General features: G+C 44.6%; 1 protein-coding gene across 1 annotated transcript in view; it reads right to left on the bottom strand.

Annotated features, from left to right (window-relative positions):
• GPSM2 (G protein signaling modulator 2) overlaps positions 1-23,065 on the bottom strand; it is a 46,547-nt gene that overhangs the window by 11,238 nt on the left and 12,244 nt on the right. The window contains 7 exon segments of the mRNA XM_044301433.1: positions 4,645-4,800; positions 6,269-6,384; positions 9,118-9,241; positions 10,058-10,200; positions 10,674-10,809; positions 11,335-11,556; positions 15,993-16,269. Of these exon segments, the coding sequence (XP_044157368.1) occupies positions 4,645-4,800; positions 6,269-6,384; positions 9,118-9,241; positions 10,058-10,200; positions 10,674-10,809; positions 11,335-11,556; positions 15,993-16,054 (959 nt within the window). The 5' untranslated portion in view covers positions 16,055-16,269.

Raw genomic sequence — 23,065 nt, 5'->3', positions numbered from 1 at the left:
GGCACAAAGGAGGGCATTACTACTCTGGAGGGGGCGGGCACAAAGGAGGGCATTACTACTCTGGAGGGGGCGGGCACAAAGGAGGGCATTACTACTCTGGAGGGGGCGGGCACAAAGGAGGGCATTACTACTCTGGAGGGGGCCACAGAGGGCATTACTACTCTGGAGGGGGCCACAGAGGGCATTACTACTCTGGAGGGGGCCACAGAGGGCATTACTACTCTGGAGGGGGCCACAGAGGGCATTACTACTCTGGAGGGGGCCACAGAGGGCATTACTACTCTGGAGGGGGCCACAGAGGGCATTACTACTCTGGAGGGGGCCACAGAGGGCATTACTACTCTGGAGGGGGCCACAGAGGGCATTACTACTCTGGAGGGGGCCACAGAGGGCATTACTACTCTGGAGGGGGCCACAGAGGGCATTACTACTCTGGAGGGGGCCACAGAGGGCATTACTACTCTGGAGGGGGGCACAGAGGGCATTACTACAATGAAGGGGGCACAGTGGGCATTATTACTATGAAGGGGGCACAATGGGGATTATTACTATGAAAAGGGGCACAATGTGGCATTACAACTGTGAAAGGGGCACAGAGAGGGCATAACTACTGTGAGGGGACACACATCTGTACAAAACTACTGTGAAGGTTGTACAATGAAGGCAATACTACTGTGAGGGGGTACAATTTTGTTTAAAGTATTGGGGGGGGGGGGCAGGGAAAGGACCAAAAACCGCAGGGACGCCACTGAAGCAGGGAACTATTTGCTCCCCGCTCCACAGCAGCAGCACGTTGTCCTCACACATCGCCCTGCTGATCTGTGTAGGAGCGCCATGTGTCACAGTATCCTGCTGCTGCTGATGGGGAGCGCAGATCATGGGAGGAGCCAGGTGACTGAGGCGAGGAGTATATTTTTTTTTTCTACTTCCTGTTAAAGGGGCACATCTGGGCATAACCACTGTGAAGGGGCACTGGGCAAATATTTTGGCATATCCACTGTAAGAGGGCATGCATCTTGGCATATCTACTGTGAGGGGGGCACATATCTTGGCATATGTACTGTGAGGGGGGCACATATCTTGGCATATGTACTGTGAGGGGGGCACATCTTGGCATATGTACTGTGAGGGGGGCACATATCTTGGCATATCTACTGTGAGGGGGCACATATCTTGGCATATCTACTGTGAGGGGGGCACATATCTTGGCATATCTACTGTGAGGGGGGCACATATCTTGGCATATCTACTGTGAGGGGGCACATATCTTGGCATATCTACTGTGAGGGGGCACATATCTTGGCATATCTACTGTGAGGGGGCACATATCTTGGCATATCTACTGTGAGGGGGCACATATCTTGGCATATCTACTGTGAGGGGGCACATATCTTGGCATATCTACTGTGAGGGGGCACATATCTTGGCATATCTACTGTGAGGGGGACACATATCTTAGCATATCTACTGTGAGGGGGACACATATCTTAGCATATCTACTGTGAGAGGGCACATCTTGCCATATCTACTGTGAGCGGGCACATTTCTGTGAATAGACCTGAGGGACTGAAACACTGGGTAGAAAATAAAAGTAGGCACATAAGTACCGATTCACATATATCCGCTCTGTAGAATGCTCTGTGTAAGGTATTTAATCTATAATACATGCCGTTTCACAGTACAAAATCCCACAAGGGGGCCCACTGAGACTTTATCGCCCAAGGGCCCACAAACCTGGAGTCGGCCCTGCTGACCGTTCTGGAAAGGAGTTATGCAATATTAGTCTTTTTAACCCTTTCACCTTCATTCAACTTTTCATTATCAGCAATGGCCTGATGTATATAGGTCTAGGGACCACAGGTTAACCCTTTCAACCCTAGGCCAGTTTTCACCTTCCTGCCCAGGCCATTTTGTGCAAATCTGACAGTGTCACTTTATGTGGTAATAACTTTAAACACTTTTACTTATTCAGGCCATTCTGAGATTGTTTTTTCGTCACATATTGTACTTCATGACAGTGTTAAAATGGAGTATAAAAATGTCATTTATATTGAATTTTTTTAAAATACCAAATTAACTAAAAATTCTGAAAAATTAGCATATTTCCAAATTTCAATTTCTCTACTTTTATAATAAATAGTAATAACAAAAAAAATTGTTATTACTTTACACTCCCCATATGTCTACTTCATGTTTGGATAATTTTGCAAATGCCATTTTATTTTTTAGGGACGTTAGACGTTTAGAAGCAAATCTTGAAATTTTTCATAAAAATTTCCAAAACCCACTTTAAAGGACCAGTTCAGGTCTGTAGTCACTTTGTGAGGCTTACATAATAGAAACCACCCAAATACACCCCCTTAAGGTATTCAAAACTGATTTTACAAACTTTGCTAACCCTTTAGATGTTCCACAATAATTAATGGAAATGGAGATAACATTTCAGAATTTCACTTTTTTGGCAGATTTTCCATTTTAAATCAATTTTTTCTGCTAACTAAGCAAGGGTTAACAGCCAAACAAAACTCAATATTTAGTTAGTAGTTTACAGAAACACCCCATATGTGGTCGCAAACTGCTCTGTACGGGCACACAGCAGGGCGCAGAAGGAAAGGAACACCATATCGTTTTTGGAAGGCAGATTTCACTGGGATAATTTTAAGCTGCCATGTCACATTTGAAGACCCCCTGATGCACCCCTAGAGTAGAAACTGACCCCATTTTGGAAACTACGGGATAAGGTGGCAGTTTTGTTGGTAATGTTTTAGGGTACATTTTTGGTTGCTCTATATTACACTTTTTGTGAGGCAATGTAACAAAAAAATTGCTGTTTTGGCGCAGTTTTTATTTTTTGTTCACCTGACAGGTTAGATCACATTGTATTTTTATAGAGCAGGTTGTTACGGACGAGACAATACCAAATATTTACATAATAAAAGCAGTTTTGAATAAAATGATTTTTAGTGTTCTGAAAGCCATATAGTTTTTATTTTAGGCGACTGTCTTATGTAGGGGCTAATTTTTTTCAGTATAAGATGACTGTTTGATTAGTACTAATTTAGGGTGCATATGACTTTTTGATCACTTGGTATTACACTTTTTGTGATGTAAGGTGATAAAAAAAATTGCTTTTTTGACACACTATTAGGTCATGTGATATTTTTATACAGCAGGTTCTTACGGATGTGGCAATACCCAATATGTATACTATTTTTTTATTTATTTAAGTTTTACACAATAATATCTTTTTCTGAAACAAAAAAAGTAATAATCATGTTTTAGTGTCTCCATAGTCTGAGAGCCATAGCTTTTTTTTTTTTTGGGCGATTTTCTTAGTTAGGGTATCATTTTTGCGGGATAAGATGACTGTTTGATTAGCTCTATTTTGGGGTGCATATGACTTTTTATTGATTGCTATTTCACTTTTTGTAATGTAAGGTGACCAAAAATTGCTTTTTTTACACCGTTTTTATTTTATCTTCTTTTACGGTTTTCACCTGAGGGGTTAGACCATGTGGTATTTTTATAGGGTAGGTTGTTACGGACGCGGCGATACATAATATGTCTACCTTTTTTACTTATTTTTTTACATTTAACACAAAAAAAAGCAGTTTCGAAACAAATTAAAAATAAATAAATCATGTTTTAGTGTCTCCATAATCTGAGAGCCATAGTTTATTTTTTATTTTTTTGGCGATTGTTTTAGGTAGGGGCTCATGTTTTGCGGGATCAGAAGACAGTTAGATTGGTACTATTTTGGGGGGCATACGCCTTTTTGATTGCTTGGTGTTGCACTTTTAGTGATGTAAGGTGACCCCAAAATTTTTTTTTTTGCAGTTTTATTTTATTCACCTGAGGGGTTAGGTCATGTGATTCTTTTTTATAGAGCCGGTCGATACGGACGCGGCGATACCCAATGTCTATGTCGATGGAAGCTCTCTCCCTCCCTCCACACATCGCACGTGCCACGGTCAAGGGTTAATGCGCCGGCATCTGTGTTTTCACGCATACAGCAGGGGTCCGGTTATCAGTGACTGCGGAACCCATGCCGCTGATCGGGCAGCAGTAATAGTACTATTACGGCGCTGGTCGGGAAGGGCTTAAGACTACATGCATATGACCATATGCCTTTTGCGGTCCGCAAACCACAGATCTGCAAAATACGGATACCTTCTGTGTGCAATCTGTATTTTTCTCAGCTTCATTAATAAAAAAGCAAAATGGACAAGAAGAGGGCATGTTCTGTAATTTGTAGGATGGAAAAATGGATGTGGACAGCACACAAATGACATCCACGTGCTGCCTGTTCTGCTAGGTCTATGTGTGATGCCTAACTGGAAAATGACTTTCCAGTTTCCAGTATTAGAATGGTGGAAAACGTCCCTTCACACAAAGAAATCCATCCCCATAAAATATTGTAAAGTAGCATTAGAAGACATTCAATGATATTATGTAACGTAATTGTCCCAAATCCTTATAAAAAGTTCCAGGCAGCCAAGTGTATGCTCTATGTGTTATTACTACCCAGTGACTGCAGGATGCACGACTGCTTCTCCAGATGTGCGGAGACACCCACACACCCCAGCCCCAATTGTGAGATGCCTTCTGTAAACATTTTATAAAGAAATGTATTCAAGCTGTAACCTGTCATTAAGTTCCTTAGCGATGACGAGATGCTTGAGATGATAGTCAATGGCCTTTTCATAGTCCTGAAGTAGAGTGTAGGTATTGCCCAAGCTGTAACAGCTCTGCGCTTCTACCGCCCTGTCCTTCAATTGCCGGGCCAGTTGAAGCGTTCTTCTGCAGAAAAGAGTAAATGTTACTGTACGAAAAGAATGTGACATCACATTGCAAAGTGTAAAGGTGCCTTACACATTTCTATATTGTTAGCCGAACAGCGGGTTCAGACAACAATCTAATTTGTATTGGGAACGTCCAACTCTCCCCACTGAGCGTGTATGGGAAAGACATTGGTCAGCCAAATTATTGTTTGGCCTACTAAATATGTGGCCAGCTTAAGGACTTGCTCACACCTCACTGAATCAAGAACATGTGCAGCTTGCGTTCTCCACAGACAGCACACATATCCATTGATTTCAATGTGTTTATTCACACAACCTTGTTCTTCCACCGACTGTGGGTCAATGGAAAAATCATGGAGACGTGCACTGCTTTGATCCATTTTGTGAACCAGACATCACCACAGAACTGTACAGGTCCATAAAAACCATGGACAGAACAGGAATGCCATCCATGTGCTTTCTGTTTTTCAATGAAAAGAAATTTGCTAAAAAGTTTGTAAAAAATAAAAAAATGAAACAAAAAAATTTTTTTAAATGAAAAAATGCATCCATCACATTGAATAAATATGGGGTTGTGTTGCTGCCGCCCATTAACATCCAAAACCAGGAAGTTCAGATTGTGAACAACGGGGCAAGCGGGAGCATGGGGTTTGAGGAGAGAACTCAAAGACGTGACAGGTACACCTATATGTTCTACAGGCGACTGGAAAATGGAACATCATAATACTATTGTCAATGGTCCTGGACATCCCCTTCAAAAGGAAACATGTCGACATTGAACATGCAGGCCCTTCTGCAGACAGCGTGCAGTACAGCAGGATGAGTTGGGCAAATGAAAATATTTTTTTTTCTGTGTCATGAGTTTAATCTAGGTGTCTTTATCAATGCGCCTTTAACAAATATGTATTTTACGGTGAACTATATAAAAAATGTATTTCCTTATTATTTATTGGTCAGCAGTCAGTGCCCTGATGCCCAAGGCTGTTGGCAATTGCCTGGGCAATGGGCCAGGAGCTTGTGCAGCGAGTCAGTCTTCTGAAGAGCGAACGAGCAGCAGAAGAAGTCCACTGAACGTCCACCATAAAGACCAGTATACACTGACCATTATAGAAACATGACAGAAGAACATATTGGTGAAGTGCAAGAGCTTGGAGTGATTTCCAGAACAAGAGCTGCAGTGTCCTTCAGAGCCTTTACTCCTGGTCTTGGACTTTCATTTATGGATATCTCAGAAGCCTCCAAAAATAAAGCAAAGCATTGTTTATTTGAAGGGTCCTTTGATTAGTATGTTCTAGAAGGACAAGTCCCTGCAATGAACCTAGCGCGCTTTGGGTGCTCTGTAGTTTTGGAAACTGACAGAGGTCTAAGCTCACAACTCACAATACTACTAGTGTGAGCTCACAACTGTCAGAGCTCACAACTAGGTCTGAATGTATGCCAATGAATCACAGCACATAATATCTTACTTGTAGTACTCCGCTGCCATTTCAAATTCACCCAGGAAGATAAAGGCATTTCCAAGATTACTGTAAGCTCTTCTTTCTGCAGATCGGTCACCAAACTCCCTGGCAACTAACAGCCGCTATGTGAAAAAGAGGAGTGAATATATTAATAACCACACTCATGAGTAACCATAGCTCATATTACTGCACGATAAAGACAATACTAGAGTACTAAATAATTAGGGCAAATACATTACTCCTGAAGCCCTCCTGGTCCTTAAAAGCAAAATTAGCAAAAAGAACAAATCATGACTTCAACATGTGAGCAAACACATTGGTGTCTTCTTCATGCAAGCAGATTTGCCTGTACTGATGTGTGTCCAGGCCTCCCCTAGCGATATGCCCCCATTGTCTAAGATGGGATAACCCCTTTAAACAGACCAGCTCTGTATGGATACTTATTGGAAGTACTTCATGGAATAGAGACTAAGGGTACTTTCACACTAGTGTTTTTCTTTTCCAGCATTGAGATCCGTCCTAGGGGCTCTAAACTGGAAAACAACTGATCAGTTTTATCCTAATGCATTCTGAATGGAGAGCAATCCGTTCAGGATGCATCAGGATGTCTTCAGCTCAGTCTTTTTGACTTTTTTAGGACGCAGATAATACGGCAGCATACTGCGGTTTTATCTCCGGTCAAAAAAAACGGAACACTTGCCTGAATGCCGGATTTCTTTCCATAGGAATGTATTTGTGCCGGATCCGGCATTAAAAATACCGGAATGCTGGATCCGTCCTTCCGGTCTGCGCATGAGCAGACTGGTAAAAGTGTGAAAATAAATAGAAACGGATCACAAACGTATGACAAACGGATCCGTTCTTGCAATGCATTTGTGAGATGGATCCGCATCCGGATCAGTCTACAAATGCTGCCCGTTTGCATGGCGGATCCAGCAGGCAGTTCTGGCGACAGAACTGCTTGCCGGATCACTGTGCCGCAAGTGTGAAAGTACCCTAACGTGCAATGCTTCATGGGAAAACAACATGCAAAAAGAAACTTTCCAAATCACATCTGCCTTGTGCGAAGAGATATCTCCCAAGAAAAGGGAACCATGTCGCTAGCGCCACCTAGTGGAAGTGCACATCCAGTATGTCTCCATACAGGGCTAGCCTCCTGAAGAAGAGCCAGTAGCCTACCTAAGCGGCCTACATTGTACCATAAAAAGGCATTTTTGGTTGATTTTACATGTACCATTTTTCAGTGCAGTTAAAGTTGCATTACCAATAGCCAAAACAGTAAATGGCACATAAAATGTCCATTACAAATGGCAGGTTACATGTTATGCACCACCGAACCTGCCTGCCGGATTGGGCAATCTGTATGCAAACGGATACCATTTGTAGACGAATCCAGATACGTCTCACAAATGTATTGCAATACCGGATCCGTCTCTATGGTTTTCATCCGGAAAAACGCATCCGGTATTTATCTTTTTCACATTTTTAAAGGTCTGCGCATGCCAGATCAGTTTTTCCGGAATATGTAGGGCCGGATACGGCATTAGGCATTTCAATGTAAAATCATGCAGGATCCGGCATTCCGGCAAGTGTTCCGGAATCTTGGACAGAGAAAATACCGCAGCATGCTGCAGTATTTTCTCCGTCCAAAAACTGCACAGTGACTGAACTGAAGACATCCTGATGCATACTGAACGGATTGCTCTCCATTCAGAATGCATGGGGATAAAACTGATCAGTTCTTTTCCTAGGCCGGAACGCAATACCGGAAAAGAAAAACGCTAGTGTGAAAGTACCCTTAATAAATCCCTATACTTGGTGGTGGATCCGCCGGAGTTATGTAGAGGTGCTGGACTCTGCTTCTAAATGTAAGACAGCTTCTGAGCTGTCTTAGGCGTAACAAATGGTAAATACAGATCTGGCGTAAGTGAGGAAAATACACAGATTGCGGCGCAACTAACAGGCATATTTCAGCTTCATAAATTTACCCCCCCCAATTTTTAGAATTTTTCAGAGGAATACTACCCTTTTATTAATCATCTGCTCGCTTCCTATGTCCATAACAGCAGCTTGAAAATGTAGTATAGAATGCGTAATGTTCCAGACTTAACCCCAGACTCTTATCCTGTGTAAAGGTGCTAATCACTGCTCGCTCATTGGGGGAAAGTGATCATTGTTTCTGAGCAGCAGATCACCCTGTGTAAACAGAGATCGCCCTCCAAGGACACTGTATGAGGACGAGCGATCACAGGCCATGGCCTTGTTTCTGCAATCCCCATTAACATGTATGGATCAGTCGTACAATTTTCTACAACAGATCTGCCGTGTGAGAATATTAGGCAGGTTTCATATTGCATTTTGACATATTCGCCCCTAGCACCCTTACCCCAATAGCCCAAATCTACTTTCACACTCGCGTTTTGGCTTTCCGTTTGCGAGATCCGTTCAGGCCTCTCACAAGCGGTCCAAAACTGATCAGTTTGCATTCGAATGCATTCTGAATGGAAAAGGATCCGCTCAGAATGCATCAGTTCAGTCTCCATTCCGCTTTGGAGACGGACACCAAAACACTGCCTGCAGTGTTTTGGTGTCCGCCTGATGAAGTGGAGCCAAACGGATCCATTCTGACACACAATGTAAGTCAATGGGGTAAGTCAATTGTCAGTGAAAACGGATCTGTCCTCCATTGACTTTCAATGGTGTTCAAGACGGATCCGTTTTGGCTATATTAAAGGTAATACAAACTGATCCGTTCTGAACGGATGCAGACGGTTGCATTATCTGAACGGATCCGCACAAAACGCGAGTGTGAAAGTACCCTAAGCAGCAAGGACAGACCATTTGTAAGAGAGTACCTGCTCGTGGGACATGACGGCTTTTCGAAAATTTCCAAGTAAATAGTGAGTATTTCCCAGGTTTCCATATGCGCGTCCTTGAGCGGCTCTGTCCCCCAGCTCTGTTACTATTAACAAGTTTAACCTGTTCACAGAAAACAAGTGATTATTATTTGACATAATCCTGTCCAGATTTCTCCGCCATCAGCAAATGTCCTGGAAAGCTCAAGCTTTACGCAAAGAAAATGAAATTATTGTATCATGAAAAGACCTGTAACTTATCCATCTATCTATAGCAGGCATCTTCAAACTGCGGCCCTCCAGCTGTTGTAAAACTACAACTCCCACAATGCCCTGCTGTAGGCTGATAGCTGTAGGCTGTTCGGGCATGCTCGGAGTTGTAGTTTTACAACAGCTGGAGGGCTGCAGTTTGAGGATGCCTGATCTATAGGATAGTTAATAAGTTTCCATTTTGGTGCAAAACAAAACCAGAATTTCCTGTCTGCCAGCTGTTTATTCAAGAGGTTTCCAGGAAACAACATTTTTGTAAAAAAAAAGGCCAGGATGGGGTTAAAAACAATTAACTCACCGATCCTCGGCCGCTCCGATTCTACTCCATGTTTCGTGGTCTGGCCTTGACGCACAGGAAATGGCCACAATGCTGTGACTGGCTGAATGGGCAGCTCCAGACATTTTCTGCACATGAAACCGGGACCAGGAAGCGGAGCGCAGCATCAAAGCCGCAATGGATCGGTAAGACGAGTAATTATTATTTCTTAACCCACACTGGCCCAAACAGCCCCTTTAATCTTACAGACTGGACAGTCCAATACCGACAGGGGGCTAAACATGACTGTCTGACACACACCTCGACCTGAACACTTTAGTCCCTGGAAGCAGAACTACATGTTCAATCATTTTACTACAATGTTGGGCAGGGTGAAGGGCAGTTCAGACTTACTCATAGTAATCCACGGCCTTCTGTAAAGCAATCTTGACCTCCTCTGGGAACTCTCCAGGGTCTCTGGTCCCTGTGCATGCCAGGCTCTTACCCTTGGAGTGGTACACATTCCCTAGGTTATATAGGGCTCTGGCCTCCCCAACCTGTAGAGAGAAAGGACCGATCTTCAGACGAGGTGAGCTGCTGAAGTGCATACAATTTATTTCACATGTAAAAATGCAATGAAGCTGATGAAATGTGATGAACAAAAGTCGTTTTCTCTAACAAGCCTATACTATTCCCAGTCTACAAACTGCGTGTAATGACATGACTGTAAAGCTAAGCCACGGAAATAAAATCGAGGAGAGATCTGGTCATTTTGCATCCTCTCCTATAGTAAGCCTCACATCCTGAATAATGTAATACAATATACTTCATGCCGGGTGCAGCAGAACTGCACTGTAGGGTTTTCTTGTGACTGCCTATTTGCAATCCATTATTAAAAGGTTTGTAATGTGAGATCCCATAGTCTGAAGACAAAAAGTGTAATCTGATCTACAAAACACACTGAACATACAGGAACCTGGGGGCTACAAGGGCATGCTTGGGCATGGTCCTACACATTCTTTTCCCTTACCTTATCATACAACTCCCGAGAGATCTCCAAATGCCGCTCACAACATAAAATGGCTTCGTCAAAATTACCCAAAACTTTCAGAGTATTTCCAAGATTCCCGCTAGCTTTGGCTTCTCCAAGTCGGTCACCAATAGTCCTGAATGAAAACATCATACAAAATTGTATTCATTAATATAGTAAATAGGTCAACGCTGATGAAGGAACACATTCTAATGTTTATTTTGCCTCTACTTTTATGAGATATTCCACTTTCCACCAAATCAGACATTTTAGTGACACTAATAGCAAAAATTCTGAAAAGTGCTTAAAAAAACACTACTACTACTACTACCTGAATACACTGAGGATGACTGATCACAGTATATTCACATGTGGCAGACTTGTAGCAACGTTCACCTGAATGGGGCTTGCAGAAATCCATGCGCTTGCTGCGGTAACACTCATTCAGATTTATGGACGTTGCCAAAAATTCTGCAACAAATCAGCTTCATGTGAATATAACCAGGGAACAGCGTACATAACGCCATCCTCGTCATAGCGTGAACGTATATTCAGTATAAGGAATCCGACAAAACTCTGGAAAGAAGCCTAGAAAGTGACAGAGCATTTTTAGTGCCCGTCCCCCAGGAAAACAACCCCCGGGTGTTACTCGTCTGCTTACCTTGCTAGCGTCAGGTCGTGGTGGTGATATTCCAATGCCTTGTTATATTCATGCAGGTAGAAATAGGCATTGCCCAGCTGGCTGTATATGGCACTGAGCGTTTTCAGATCTTCTGTGCCCACCTGCACCGCTGCCTCAAAGAAGGACACTCCAGCTCGACAGTCCCCGGCTTTACACAACCGTTCTCCTTCCAAGGCCAGCTCCAGACAGGACGCCTCCATTCTTAGAACAGAATAGTGGTTTTTGTGAGACCAAGGGAGGGAAGGCATTTTAACCAAGGAAAAAAACGTATATATACCAGTAAGCATTCCCCCGCTGTACATGTTCAGTAACACCAGCGATAAAGGGGTTAAACCCCACAGACTACTGGATTTGTGTAAAGGAACTGAATGATGTATGAGGTTTTAGCTGTGAAACAGCAGGGATCTTCACCGACAAAGGTCCCTGTGTATGAATTAATAAAAAGGAGCAATCGACCTTCCGAAAAGTAGAACAGAGCGTCAGGAAAGGCCCGGCGCACAATGTATGCAGAACCGCTCCGCACTAGTATCACAGACTTTTATCTAACCTGTGTCCTTCAAACTAATATTTCTAGGCAGGCTTCCCTATGTAAAGGGCTACAAGAAAACCAAAAACTCTTTGTATAAGACAGATTGTGATCTCTGAAGGTTGTACAGTAGAAACAGACACCTCTTCAAGAGCGGCTGCCGTCAGAGAGGACCCTATGCGAAGACGGTGAAGTGTGGAGAAGTCAAACCCAAGATGTAGAACACCTCAATATTCCTGAACGTCTGTCATGTACAGCAATGGTGGAAGCAACATGAAAAATAAAAAAAGACAGAAAAAACTAAAGCTACATAACAGTTAATACCTTGGAGACTTTCTGCAACCTAAACAGAAAGTCATGACAGACATTGTCAGCACGGCGCGCTGGTGCCAAGGGTATCCAGGGACCCTAATGAATTATCCATGCCCGTTTTAGATGCAAGTCACCGGTGGCAGAGGGGAAACCGGTTGTAGAAAGTCATCTGGCAGATATTACAGCTTGTGAAGGAGACAAACGCTGGAATGGTTCTGGAAATATGCTTTGCCATTGGGAACTGGGTTAAGATTAAAAACACAACATGGGTAATCTCGGCTAATCCCCTCCTGTCTGCTCTGACCACCACATGTTAAGTGACACGGCCAATTAGCGTCATTATTCTTCATTTCCCTCATTTCCTACCCAGCCCAGCCCTGCAGGTAGCGGGAGAGGCGCAGATCCTGCCCTCCTGAATCCGTACATTTCACAGGCTTCATAGCCAGTCGGTCTGGGCGACCCTTCCTAAGACGCGCCACAAGCCGCCTACAAATCATTATTGGCTCAGACAGGTTTCATGCACAGGGTGAAGTCATACAACAGTACCATATGCAGTATCAGCCCCTCCGCTGGTTAGTATACATCACATGTAACCGCAGGTTTAGCTGCTTCTTCTGAAAAGTGCCATGTCACAGACCACATAAATAACGCAACAGGGATAGGACGGCACAATAAGAAGATATACAGAGGGAGTTACAGAGCAGGTGCGTCCCCTCGATGACATCCTAAGAGGGGGTTATTATTAGGAGACACCCCTTAATTGAAACAAGCAGCAATGATGGCGACCCTGTGGGTCAGGCACAGTGGTAAAATACCACCAGATGACGGGTTAGAGAATGACGTCTTGCAGAATAAATCCAGCTTAAACAGTGGAACGCTGTTCTCCTCACCGGTGCAGGTCTGTACATCCCTGAATGCCTCCATACACCCCAATAATCCTCTACATTCAGCCCAGGGCACTCATGTTTCCAGCACATTGTGACACTAAACTAGGTCAGAAACCCCCATCATCCATAAACAAGCCTCACCTTCTACCCCAGTTATTCACTGAATGCAAATCCACTGTACAGAGGACATCCCCCCATATAATGAGGCTTTGGGATGGGTTCACCCTTGGTGTATGTTTTTTGCCTCATTTTAACCAGTTTTTCATATTTTTTCCATTTTGATATTTATTGTACTAATAATACATAGCGCTTAAAGGGGTATTATCACCTATTGCTAGGATACATCCACCAATGTCCGACAGGTGCGGGCTCCGCCCTCCATTCATTTCTAAGGGAGTTCCAAAAACAGCAGACTGCTGGCTCGGCCATCTCCGGCAGTCCCATAGAAGTGAATAGAGCAGTGGCCGCACTGGCCGTGCTTGCGTGGTGCACTCTCCATTCATTTCTATGGGACTCCAGAAAATAGGCAAGCCAGCGGTCAGCAATTTCCGGAACTCCTTCAGAAAGGAATGCAGGGTGGTCGAGCATGTGCGGTGCGCTCGCCTTCACTTTCAGCGGCCTGTTCTGAGATAAGTGCAGGTCCAAGAGGTGGGACCTGCACCCATCTGACATTGTTGTCTGAGGCGATTTTTATTAAGGATCGACCGATTATCGGAGTTACCGATATTATCTGCTGATATTCATGATTTTCAAAGTTACCGTTATCGGCATCTAACCTTGCTGATAACGCAGATTAACGCGTCCATCACGCTATCGCAGAACATGAGCGCGCTGCTGTCAGTGCACCATGTTCTCTTAGCAGCACAGGGGAGAAAGTCACACTCTCCCTCCCCCTGTGCCGCGCTGCCAATGAGGAGAGACGGGAGGAGGAGGGGCGGGCGCACCGCGCCACCAATGATAATTAATGTTTAATACAAATACAGGAGGGGGTGCACCACCTATATGACAGGAAGCTGCGATCAGCGTATGTTAACCCCTCAGGTGCCGCACCTAAGGGGTTAACTGCTGCCGCTGATCGCAGCTCCCTGTCAGAGGCAGGGTGGCGGCTATGTGATTCTGCGCCAACACACCAGTCTCCTGTATTAAAGGTTAATTATCATTGGTGGCGCAGTGCACCCTCCCCAGTATTAAAAACATTGGTGGTGCAGTGCCCACCACCAGTATTAAAATCATTGGAGGCAGTGGCCACAGGGTCCTCTACTCTCATTGGTGGTGGCAGCTTCTGTGTAATCCTGGGGCTCTGATCGGTTACCATGGCAGCCAGGATGCTAGTGAAGCCCTGGCTGCCATGGTAATCTCCCTGCTGCTGTGTGCACAGAGCAGCAGGGAGAGTGTGAAGTCCTATTCACCACAATAGAGCTCTATCAGGGTTAATAGGACAAGGGATTAAAAGATCCCATGTTTTAGCCCCTAAGGAAGGGAAATAGTTATATATAAAAAAAAAAAAATATTAAAAGGGATTCTGTCACCAGGATTAGTGCTATAGCGATATATATATGTGCCCATCAGTCTCCTTGCTGCGTTTAAAATGATCCCACTGCTCTGCGTGTGTTAGATTCTTATAAAAACCGATCTTATTGATATGTAAATCACCTCTGTCAGGAGCCCAAGGGGTTGTCCCACGATATGTTGGAGCCCAGCCGCGCCCATCGATCCGGAGCCAGCACCGCTTACCACTTAGTTTATTCACTCCACTTGCCCTGACATAATTTCTTCTCAGTGCCGTAGTCTCGCTCAGGCGCAGTGGACATTGTAGTCTGCGCCTGTGCGGACTACTGGCACCGGCTTTGACGAGTCAACAGCGCATGCGCCGACTCCCTGCGCACCATGCCGGCACCGGAAAAGGGAGCCGGTGCATGCGCATTTGACTCAAAGACAGTTTTACGCCATCTGTGCCAGTTGGGCATGGTGGAGGTGGAGTGTGGCCGTGTCAGGGGCCATGGCGGGACACCAGCCCTGGGAAATTTACTAACATTTACGCCTGGGAACGCCAGGTGCATGGACTGCCACAGATGTGCCTAATGTATGATGAAGCTCACACCTTGTCATAAATTAGAAGAATCTTACCACAGAGCAAGGGGGAGACTAAGACTGGCGTAAAAAGCCGCTCTTTGTAAATGTGCCCTATTGACTTCAATGGCATCAAACAGGGTGTAAACATCTTTAATGGCAAGAAGAACGCTGCAGACTGCAATATTTGGCAAAAAAAATACTGGAAATGAAGGGGGTGCCCTTGAACGGTAGTGTGAACAGAGCCCAAAACCCTCTCAGGCTAGATTATCATTCCAAATAATTTAATGTTAAAATAAACTATACACATAATGTAACCGGACGATATACAATGGGTATTACAATCTATATTTTCAACACATATACCGTCAAAAGTAACTTATCTGAGAATGTAATGTGTGCACGTACAGAACATTTCATACAATACGTCACACGATGTCGGACACTGGTTATGATCCTTGTCAGAAGTCAGACCGGCATAAAAATGGCAGACTCCTTCACACAATTGTAGAGTCACAACCAGTACATTGTTCATAAGGAATCCAAATGTATATTCAGATTTATTTCAGATATTCTGTCTCTACTTCTGCATGTTTTCATGAGTGTCCCAAAATGTACAGAAAAGCACAGGTCAACTGCCCTGTATGTATGTCACAAAAAAAACTAAAAGCAGAAAGTATATATATATATATATATATATATATATATATATATATATATAAAAAAAAAGAAGCTTTTATATATGTGTACTTGGCCTACTAAATCTCGGCTCCACCTTCCTTCATACATTTCGGCATCATCTAGATCACTACTACTACTAGAGAAAACAGCAATTGTCTTACCTGTAGCGCACGTGAAAACCGGGGTCCTCACGCATGCTTATTAAAACGTTAGTCCCCTCCATCGAGATGCATTCTCACAATTATATTGGAAAGGGAGAGAGACAAAGACCTCTAAATGTCTGGCCAAAGATTTTTGCTTTCTCTATGATGGAGGAATAGATCCAAAGAATAAGAGGGGAGTCCGCTCTATAATGCCCCAGAATCTTCCGGTTTTTAGGAGAGAAACACTGTCCGGGCAGGTTCCTGCTTCCGGGACCGGATCTGCTCGGCTCCCATTCTGCAGAAGGAAGACAAGAGGCTTTGCTTGAGGTCTCAGTTTTGTTTTTCCGTCAGCACTTACAGGGTGGAAAAAGCAAAGTGATCCATGCTGACTGAGCAGTCAATGACTTCGAGCCATGTGTCGCGCGGTAGCCATGGCGACTAAGGCAAGCAAGACTCTGGAAGACAATCACTCGCTGCCAGCCAAGTTTTAAAGAGGTATCAGATTGCAACAAAGCTCTTTCCAATCACCTTAGCTGTGGATTATAATTAACAATGATGTCACAGCGTACTGAAGCGACAGGCAAGCATCATGCAAGCCGATTACCGGCACGAATCACAAAACCTTGCCGATTGATTGTGCATGCGAGAAAAGATCTTTCACGTGAAAATGATTGGTACGATCACCAGTGAAGCGTCCAGCCACACACACACAGGAAATTACTAAATAAAAAATCATATTACATTAAAGGGGTATTCTGGTAATGTCACATTATTCCCTATTCACATGATAGGAGATAACCGCTATATCAGTGGGGGCCCTACTGATCACAAGAAGAGGGCCCCTGAAATCAAGGGAGAAGTAGGTCGAGTACGTGCACTGCTGCTCTATTCATCTCTGTGGGACCTGGCGGTAAAGGCAGAGGACTGGACTTGGCTCCTGTAATCCTGTGGAGAGGGGACCACGTGAAACTGCCAAAATACCCCTTTAAACGGGTGGTCTCACTTCAGCAAGTGGCATTTATCACGCAGAGAAAGTTAATATAAGGCACATACTAATGTATTGGGATTGTCCATATTGCCTCCTTTGCTGGCTGGATCACATTATACACGGCTGGTTTCCATGGTTAAGACCACCCTACAATCCATCAGCAGTGGCCGTGCTTGTATGCTATAAAAAAAAGTGCTGGCCTCTCTGGTGGACGGGACTGTGGTAGCACGACCACCACTGTTGGATTACACGGTGGTTGTAACCATGGAAACAAGCATTATATAATGTGATGGAAGAAAATGAATCCAGCCAGCAAAGGAAGCAATATGGACAATAACAATACATTAGTAAGTGCCTTGTATTAAAGAGGACCTTTCACCGATTATGACAATGTGAACTAACTATACAGACATGGAGAGCGGCGCCCGGGGATCTCACTGCACTTACCATTATCCCTGGGTGCCGCTCCGTTCTCCCGCTATGCCCGCCGGTATCTTCGCTCACTAAGGTTATAGTAGGCGGAGATTTCAGTAACTAAGTAATGGTAGGCGGAGTCTGTCCTTGTTCTGCTGTAGCGCTGACCAATCGCATTGCAGAGCTCACAGTCTGGGAGAAAATAACCTCCCAGGCTGTGAGCTCTGCCCTGCGATTGGCCAGCGCTACAGCAGAACAAGGGCAGACTCCGCCTACCGGAGGGCATAGCAGGAGAACGGAGCGGCGCCCGGGGATAATAGTAAGTGCAGTGAGATCCCCGGGCACCGCTCTCCATGTCTGTATAGTCACATTGTCATAATCGGTGAAAGGTCCTCTAACTTTCTCTACATAATAAATACTATTTGCAGAAGTGACACAACCCCTTTAAGTGAGAGATGGCAGCTCGGCACATTTGTCAAAAACACTGACTTCATCTACTTCAACCTGGGACATCTGCTTTATTAGTCAGTTACACCATCTGTCTGCAGCGCTGCACAATTCTACATAACTGCTTACAAGTCCTTCCTGAAAAACTGTTTCTACCTACCACAACAAACACAGTAATAGATATGCCTTAATTTATTTTACTGAAACACATGTATTTTGGCTAAAAATCTTTTCTGAGTGCTATTAAAAATGAAATTTTGTTCCGTTTGTCTTCTGCAGCCTACATGTATTCTCATACACTGCAGGCTGCTCGGCATTCAGCTCTTCTCACTCTGCTCTCCTGGTGCAAATCTTTACAACCAATAAAATAAACATAAAGGGGTGGACTATTAAAAAGGGTGGTCTAGCTCTAGATACTGATGACCTTATGATACAGTGGGGGAAGCAGTCCGCTGTGCAGGGCCATACCATTTACCGCAGCTCGGCTCCCTTCACCCAGGGTCTGACTTCAATGGATCCATGGTACACATTTTGTGGACATTCTTTTTGCAGAACAGACAAACGGATGTATAAAGCATGCAAAAGATCCATATGCTTTCCACATCCATATGTCCTTTCCGCAAAAAGTTAGAACATGTCCTATACTTGGCCGCAAAATGCGAACCATGGACCCACTGAAGATAACGAGTCCTGCAAAAAACGCAGGCGCAACACAGACAATAACCGTATTTTTCAGATACGCAATATGTGGACTACAAAATGCACATGGCCATGTGCATGAGGCCTGTAAAATCTGATGCTCCACTCAGAGGGGCTGAATAGGAGAAGGGGTTATTTCTGGGTTCAGCTTTGAACCTGGACAACCCCTTTATAGGGGTCATGTAAACATCACACGGAGCGATAAGGAACGTCTTCAAGAAAAAATACAACTTCCAATTACTTTGACTTCACAGACCACGAGCTACACCATTTCCATAACTTGTGTGCCACACTGTGTCTCCAACTCCCACTCACTTGTATGGGAACAATGGAAACCACGTAGTACAGCCCGTTCTCTGACCACCTCCAGCCGGATCTTAGATCAAAGGGGATGTGAGCTTTAGGCTTCATTCAGATGTATGGCCGCTGTGTCCTTGTTGTTGACCGCAAATAGCAGTCCACAATACACAGGCACCAGCTGTGGATACTCCGTGCTGTGGTGCGGACACACTGACATTAATGGGTCTAGAGTTACACCGCATATCAAAATTATCGATACCCAATCGATACTTTTGTACCGGTATCGATTCGATACCGGGATTTGCCTTTTACCGATACTAGGCTGCACTACTGCTCTCAGAGTGCACCATGTTCTCCTCAGCAGCACAGGGGAGAAGGAAGCATACTAATACAAGAGACGGGTGCCGGCTGCAGAATCACCGGCACCTGACCTCTATGACAAGGCGCTGCGATCCGCCGCAATTAACCCCTTAGGTGCTGCCTCCTGTATTTGTATTAAAAGGTTATTTATCTTCATTGGTGGCGCAGTGCGCCCTTTTCTCCCCCAACTCCAGTATTCAAAAACATTGGTGCGCTACCTCAACCCCCGTCGCCCCCAACCCCCTCCTAATATTAAAGTCATTGGTTGCAGAGGCCACAGGGTCCCCTCCTCATTGGTGGCAGTTCCCATCGGAGCCCCAGCAACGTAATCCTGCGGCTCCAATCGGTTACCATGGCAGCCAGGACGCTACTGAAGCCATATAAAATATATAAAACAATTTAAAAAATGACATATTGCTACATCCGAAAAGTCCAAACTATTAAAATATAAAATAAAATCTATGCGGTAAACGCCATAAAAAAGTAAATAATAAAAACTGCGTGATTCGCCATTTTTTTAGTCACCTTCTCCCCCCCCCCCCCCAAAATAGGATAGGACTGTTCGATAATGGCTGGACTTTCCACAAAATGTGGACTGCACGCAGCTTTTTTGGTGTTTTATTATTATTTTTGCGCTGTATCGAATGGTATAGAGTATCGCAATACTTTTTTATGGCATCGAAATCTAATCAAAGTTTTGGTACTGTGACAATCCTAAATGGGTCCGCGATCTGCAAGATATGGCAAAAGATAGGCCATGTCCCATCTCAGAGGCAAGGACCCGAAAGCCAAAAAAGAGCATCTGAGCGTTTCTCATCTGTGCCTCTACACCGCAAAACATGAGACATGTCCATTTATCTTTTGCTGTATCTAGCAGATCGCGACACCTGCAGCACAGAGTTCACATGGCCTATGCCCATGCAATGCGGACCTGCTGCAACACGGCACCAAGGCCATACGTTCATGTGAATGAGCCCTTAGGAGCATTCAGGAGAGCAGAAATAAGGGCTACAGACCGAGCAGTCAGAGAGCTCATCTGACAGATTTCACACTGAACAGGACCGGGCGGCCCACGATGTAGGAGAAGGAGAATACGCGCAGGCTGCAGAAGACAAACTGAGCAAATTTTTAAAAATTTCAATGATATATTATATACGGTATAATCACTGGAATGTCTCCATTTGCACAGTACTGGAAAACAACCTATATTCCACCCACAGAATGGCAGGCGGGCTGTATGAAGCCATAATACATTTCATAACGAATCCAACAGTAAAATACATCACGCTCCACCAGAAGCGTATTACTAAAGTAATGGTTTTGGGCAGATTTTGGTGTCTGAAGCATCTACAGCACTGCAGGCAGAATCTATGACAGGGTCGTGTACAGGACACTATACCGCCATTACTCTAGTTTCCAGATGTGCCCAGAGACGGCATCATCTACACATTATAAAGGCAATAGGCCTAACCGGATTACACACATCATCCAACCTTTCCAGATGGAATGTGATAAACACATGTTTAACTCAATCAGAAGTCATTTAATAAGAGGATTTGCTGTGAATTCCACACTAATTACTCCTTAGTGTACGTCTTCTACATATAATTACTGCACATCACCGAAAAACACAAAGCACAACCTCTGCTGCATTACAGAGTATGAATGGAGACCCCCGTACAAGTGATAACATGGCCCTGTAAGGCTGGATCCACGTGTCCAATGGGGGGTCCAGATAACAGCCAGCCCTAGGTACAGCCTTCAGGGCCCAAACTGATTGCAGACAAAATGTGCCCCCTATATAGCAAGCCCTGCAATATGGATACAGTTATGGTCAGGAGGCCTTGCTCTTGACAAGGAATAGTTTTAGAGATCAGTCTAGCCCCATGATGTCTAACCTCCGGCACTCCAGCTGCGGTAAAACTACGACTCCCAGCATGCACTCTTGCTTGGCTGTTTTTGGAACTCCATATAAATGAATGGAGCATGCTGGGAGTGGTAGTTTCACCACAGCTGGAGTGCTGGCGGTTAGTCACAGTACACTACAGCATGTTATCCACCGCCTATGGAGTCACAAGGGGGTGATAAAAAAAAAACTGACTGTTGCAAATCCAGTATATAATAGAAAGCTAAAAAGAGTACAATTTCTTTAAAGCCTCTCATTTAGACAGTTCTTTAAAGCCTCTCAGTCCTCTACCCCACACATAAAGCTAGAGGCCCCTAAGAAATGCTACCATCACCAATCCCAATGGGTACGTGTAACAATTGCGCCTGTATGTTCAGCTCCCATATGCTTTCCTCACTGAGAGCAGCACAGTATAGTGGCAGCATTGCTGCTTTCAGCGGTCGGTCACTCCTATGGCAGCATTCAGTGTTTTTATAGGACTGACCTGCAAACGTCCACCGCGTGCGCCTGTTGCAGAGGCGAGTCTGATGATGCACTCGTCTGCGATGGGCGGCGTGCTGCATTGGACCCATCTCTTTCATAGAGCTGGTGCCCGCTATAGCAGGTCAGTAGTCAGAAGAATTCAATGCCATCACAGAAGTGACAGACAGCAAAAATCAGCAGGACCGTCACTACTCAGTGAGGGCGGCATACTGGGCAGAGAGGTCCCCTTTACCAATGCTTTGCCCCCGGTCACGTACCCCTTTTGTAGCTGCCAAGCCCCTGATTTACGATACAATGGTTTAACAAGCAGAGCAGCCAAGTGCAAGCAGTAATGAATCACAGCCAGGGAAAGCAAGCAGAGACCAATCAGATCAGTGTTTCACTCCTTCTTAATTGACAGAGAAGATGTTAAGGACCCCACACAGTAACTGTAAAGCCAGATTCAGATGGCCGTTCCGACTTACATCCGTAAAACATAGCCATACCTGGATGTCGGTATGGCGTCCACTTACATCCATTTTAGTACATTTGCTGGGCAAGGATGGTGAAAAAACACAGTAAGCGACAAAATATTGTCGCATGGGCTTTAATAAGTTGCAACAAGGGGTCTTATGGTTTTTGTAACAATATACCGGTGTTTATTGTGCTGTTTCTCGCAGCGAAGGGGAAAAACGTAGAGGTTTTCAGAGATTTTAGTATTGATAACCTATCCTCTGAATAGGTCATCAGTATCTGTTGTGGGGGGTCTGACACCCGGGACCCCCACTTAACAGCTGCTTGAGAAGGCAGCTATGCTCACAGTAGTCGCCAGTGACATCACGCTCATCGGTCACATGGACTAGGAGCAGCTCAGCCCCAAAGAAGTGAATGGGCCTGAGCTGTGATACCAAGCACAGCCGCTATACATTGGTGAGCTGCGAGAAGGCCGCATCACTCACAGGAGTCATCAGTAATAAAATCTCCCAAAACCCCTTTTAAACTACTTTAAGGTAATTATTTTGTAATTAATATAGTTCAGTGTTGCTGGAAGGAGATAAATGCAGGGATGTTGCGACGTGTGGCAGCACCCTGAAAAAAAGAACTCGTGATGAGACCCTAGTAACTGTTGCAACGTGGCTGTGCTGTGGTCATAAGCCACAGTGGCCTCTCAATATAATAATTAGGACCGCACACTTTAGGCTACTCGCGTTTAGTGCGGACCCATCATGGACGGATCCGTTCAGATAATACAACCCTCTGCACCCATTCAGAATGGATCCGTTTGTATTATCTTTAACATAGCCAAGAATAATCCGTCTTGAACACAATTGAAAGTCAATGGAGGACGGATCCGTTTTCTATTGTGCCAGATTGTGTCAGTGAAAACGGATCCATCCCCATTGACTTACATTGTGTGCCAGGACGGATCCGTTTGGCTCAGTTTTTATCAGACGGAAACCAAAACGCTGCAAGCAGCGATTTAGTGTCAGTCTTCAAAGCGGAATAGAGACGGAA

The sequence above is a fragment of the Bufo gargarizans genome, chromosome 7, assembly GCF_014858855.1.
Source record: "Bufo gargarizans isolate SCDJY-AF-19 chromosome 7, ASM1485885v1, whole genome shotgun sequence".
Taxonomy (NCBI): Eukaryota; Metazoa; Chordata; class Amphibia; order Anura; family Bufonidae; genus Bufo; species Bufo gargarizans.
The sequence above is the reverse complement of the archived record's forward strand: the minus strand, read 5'-3'. Positions and strand labels throughout refer to the sequence as shown.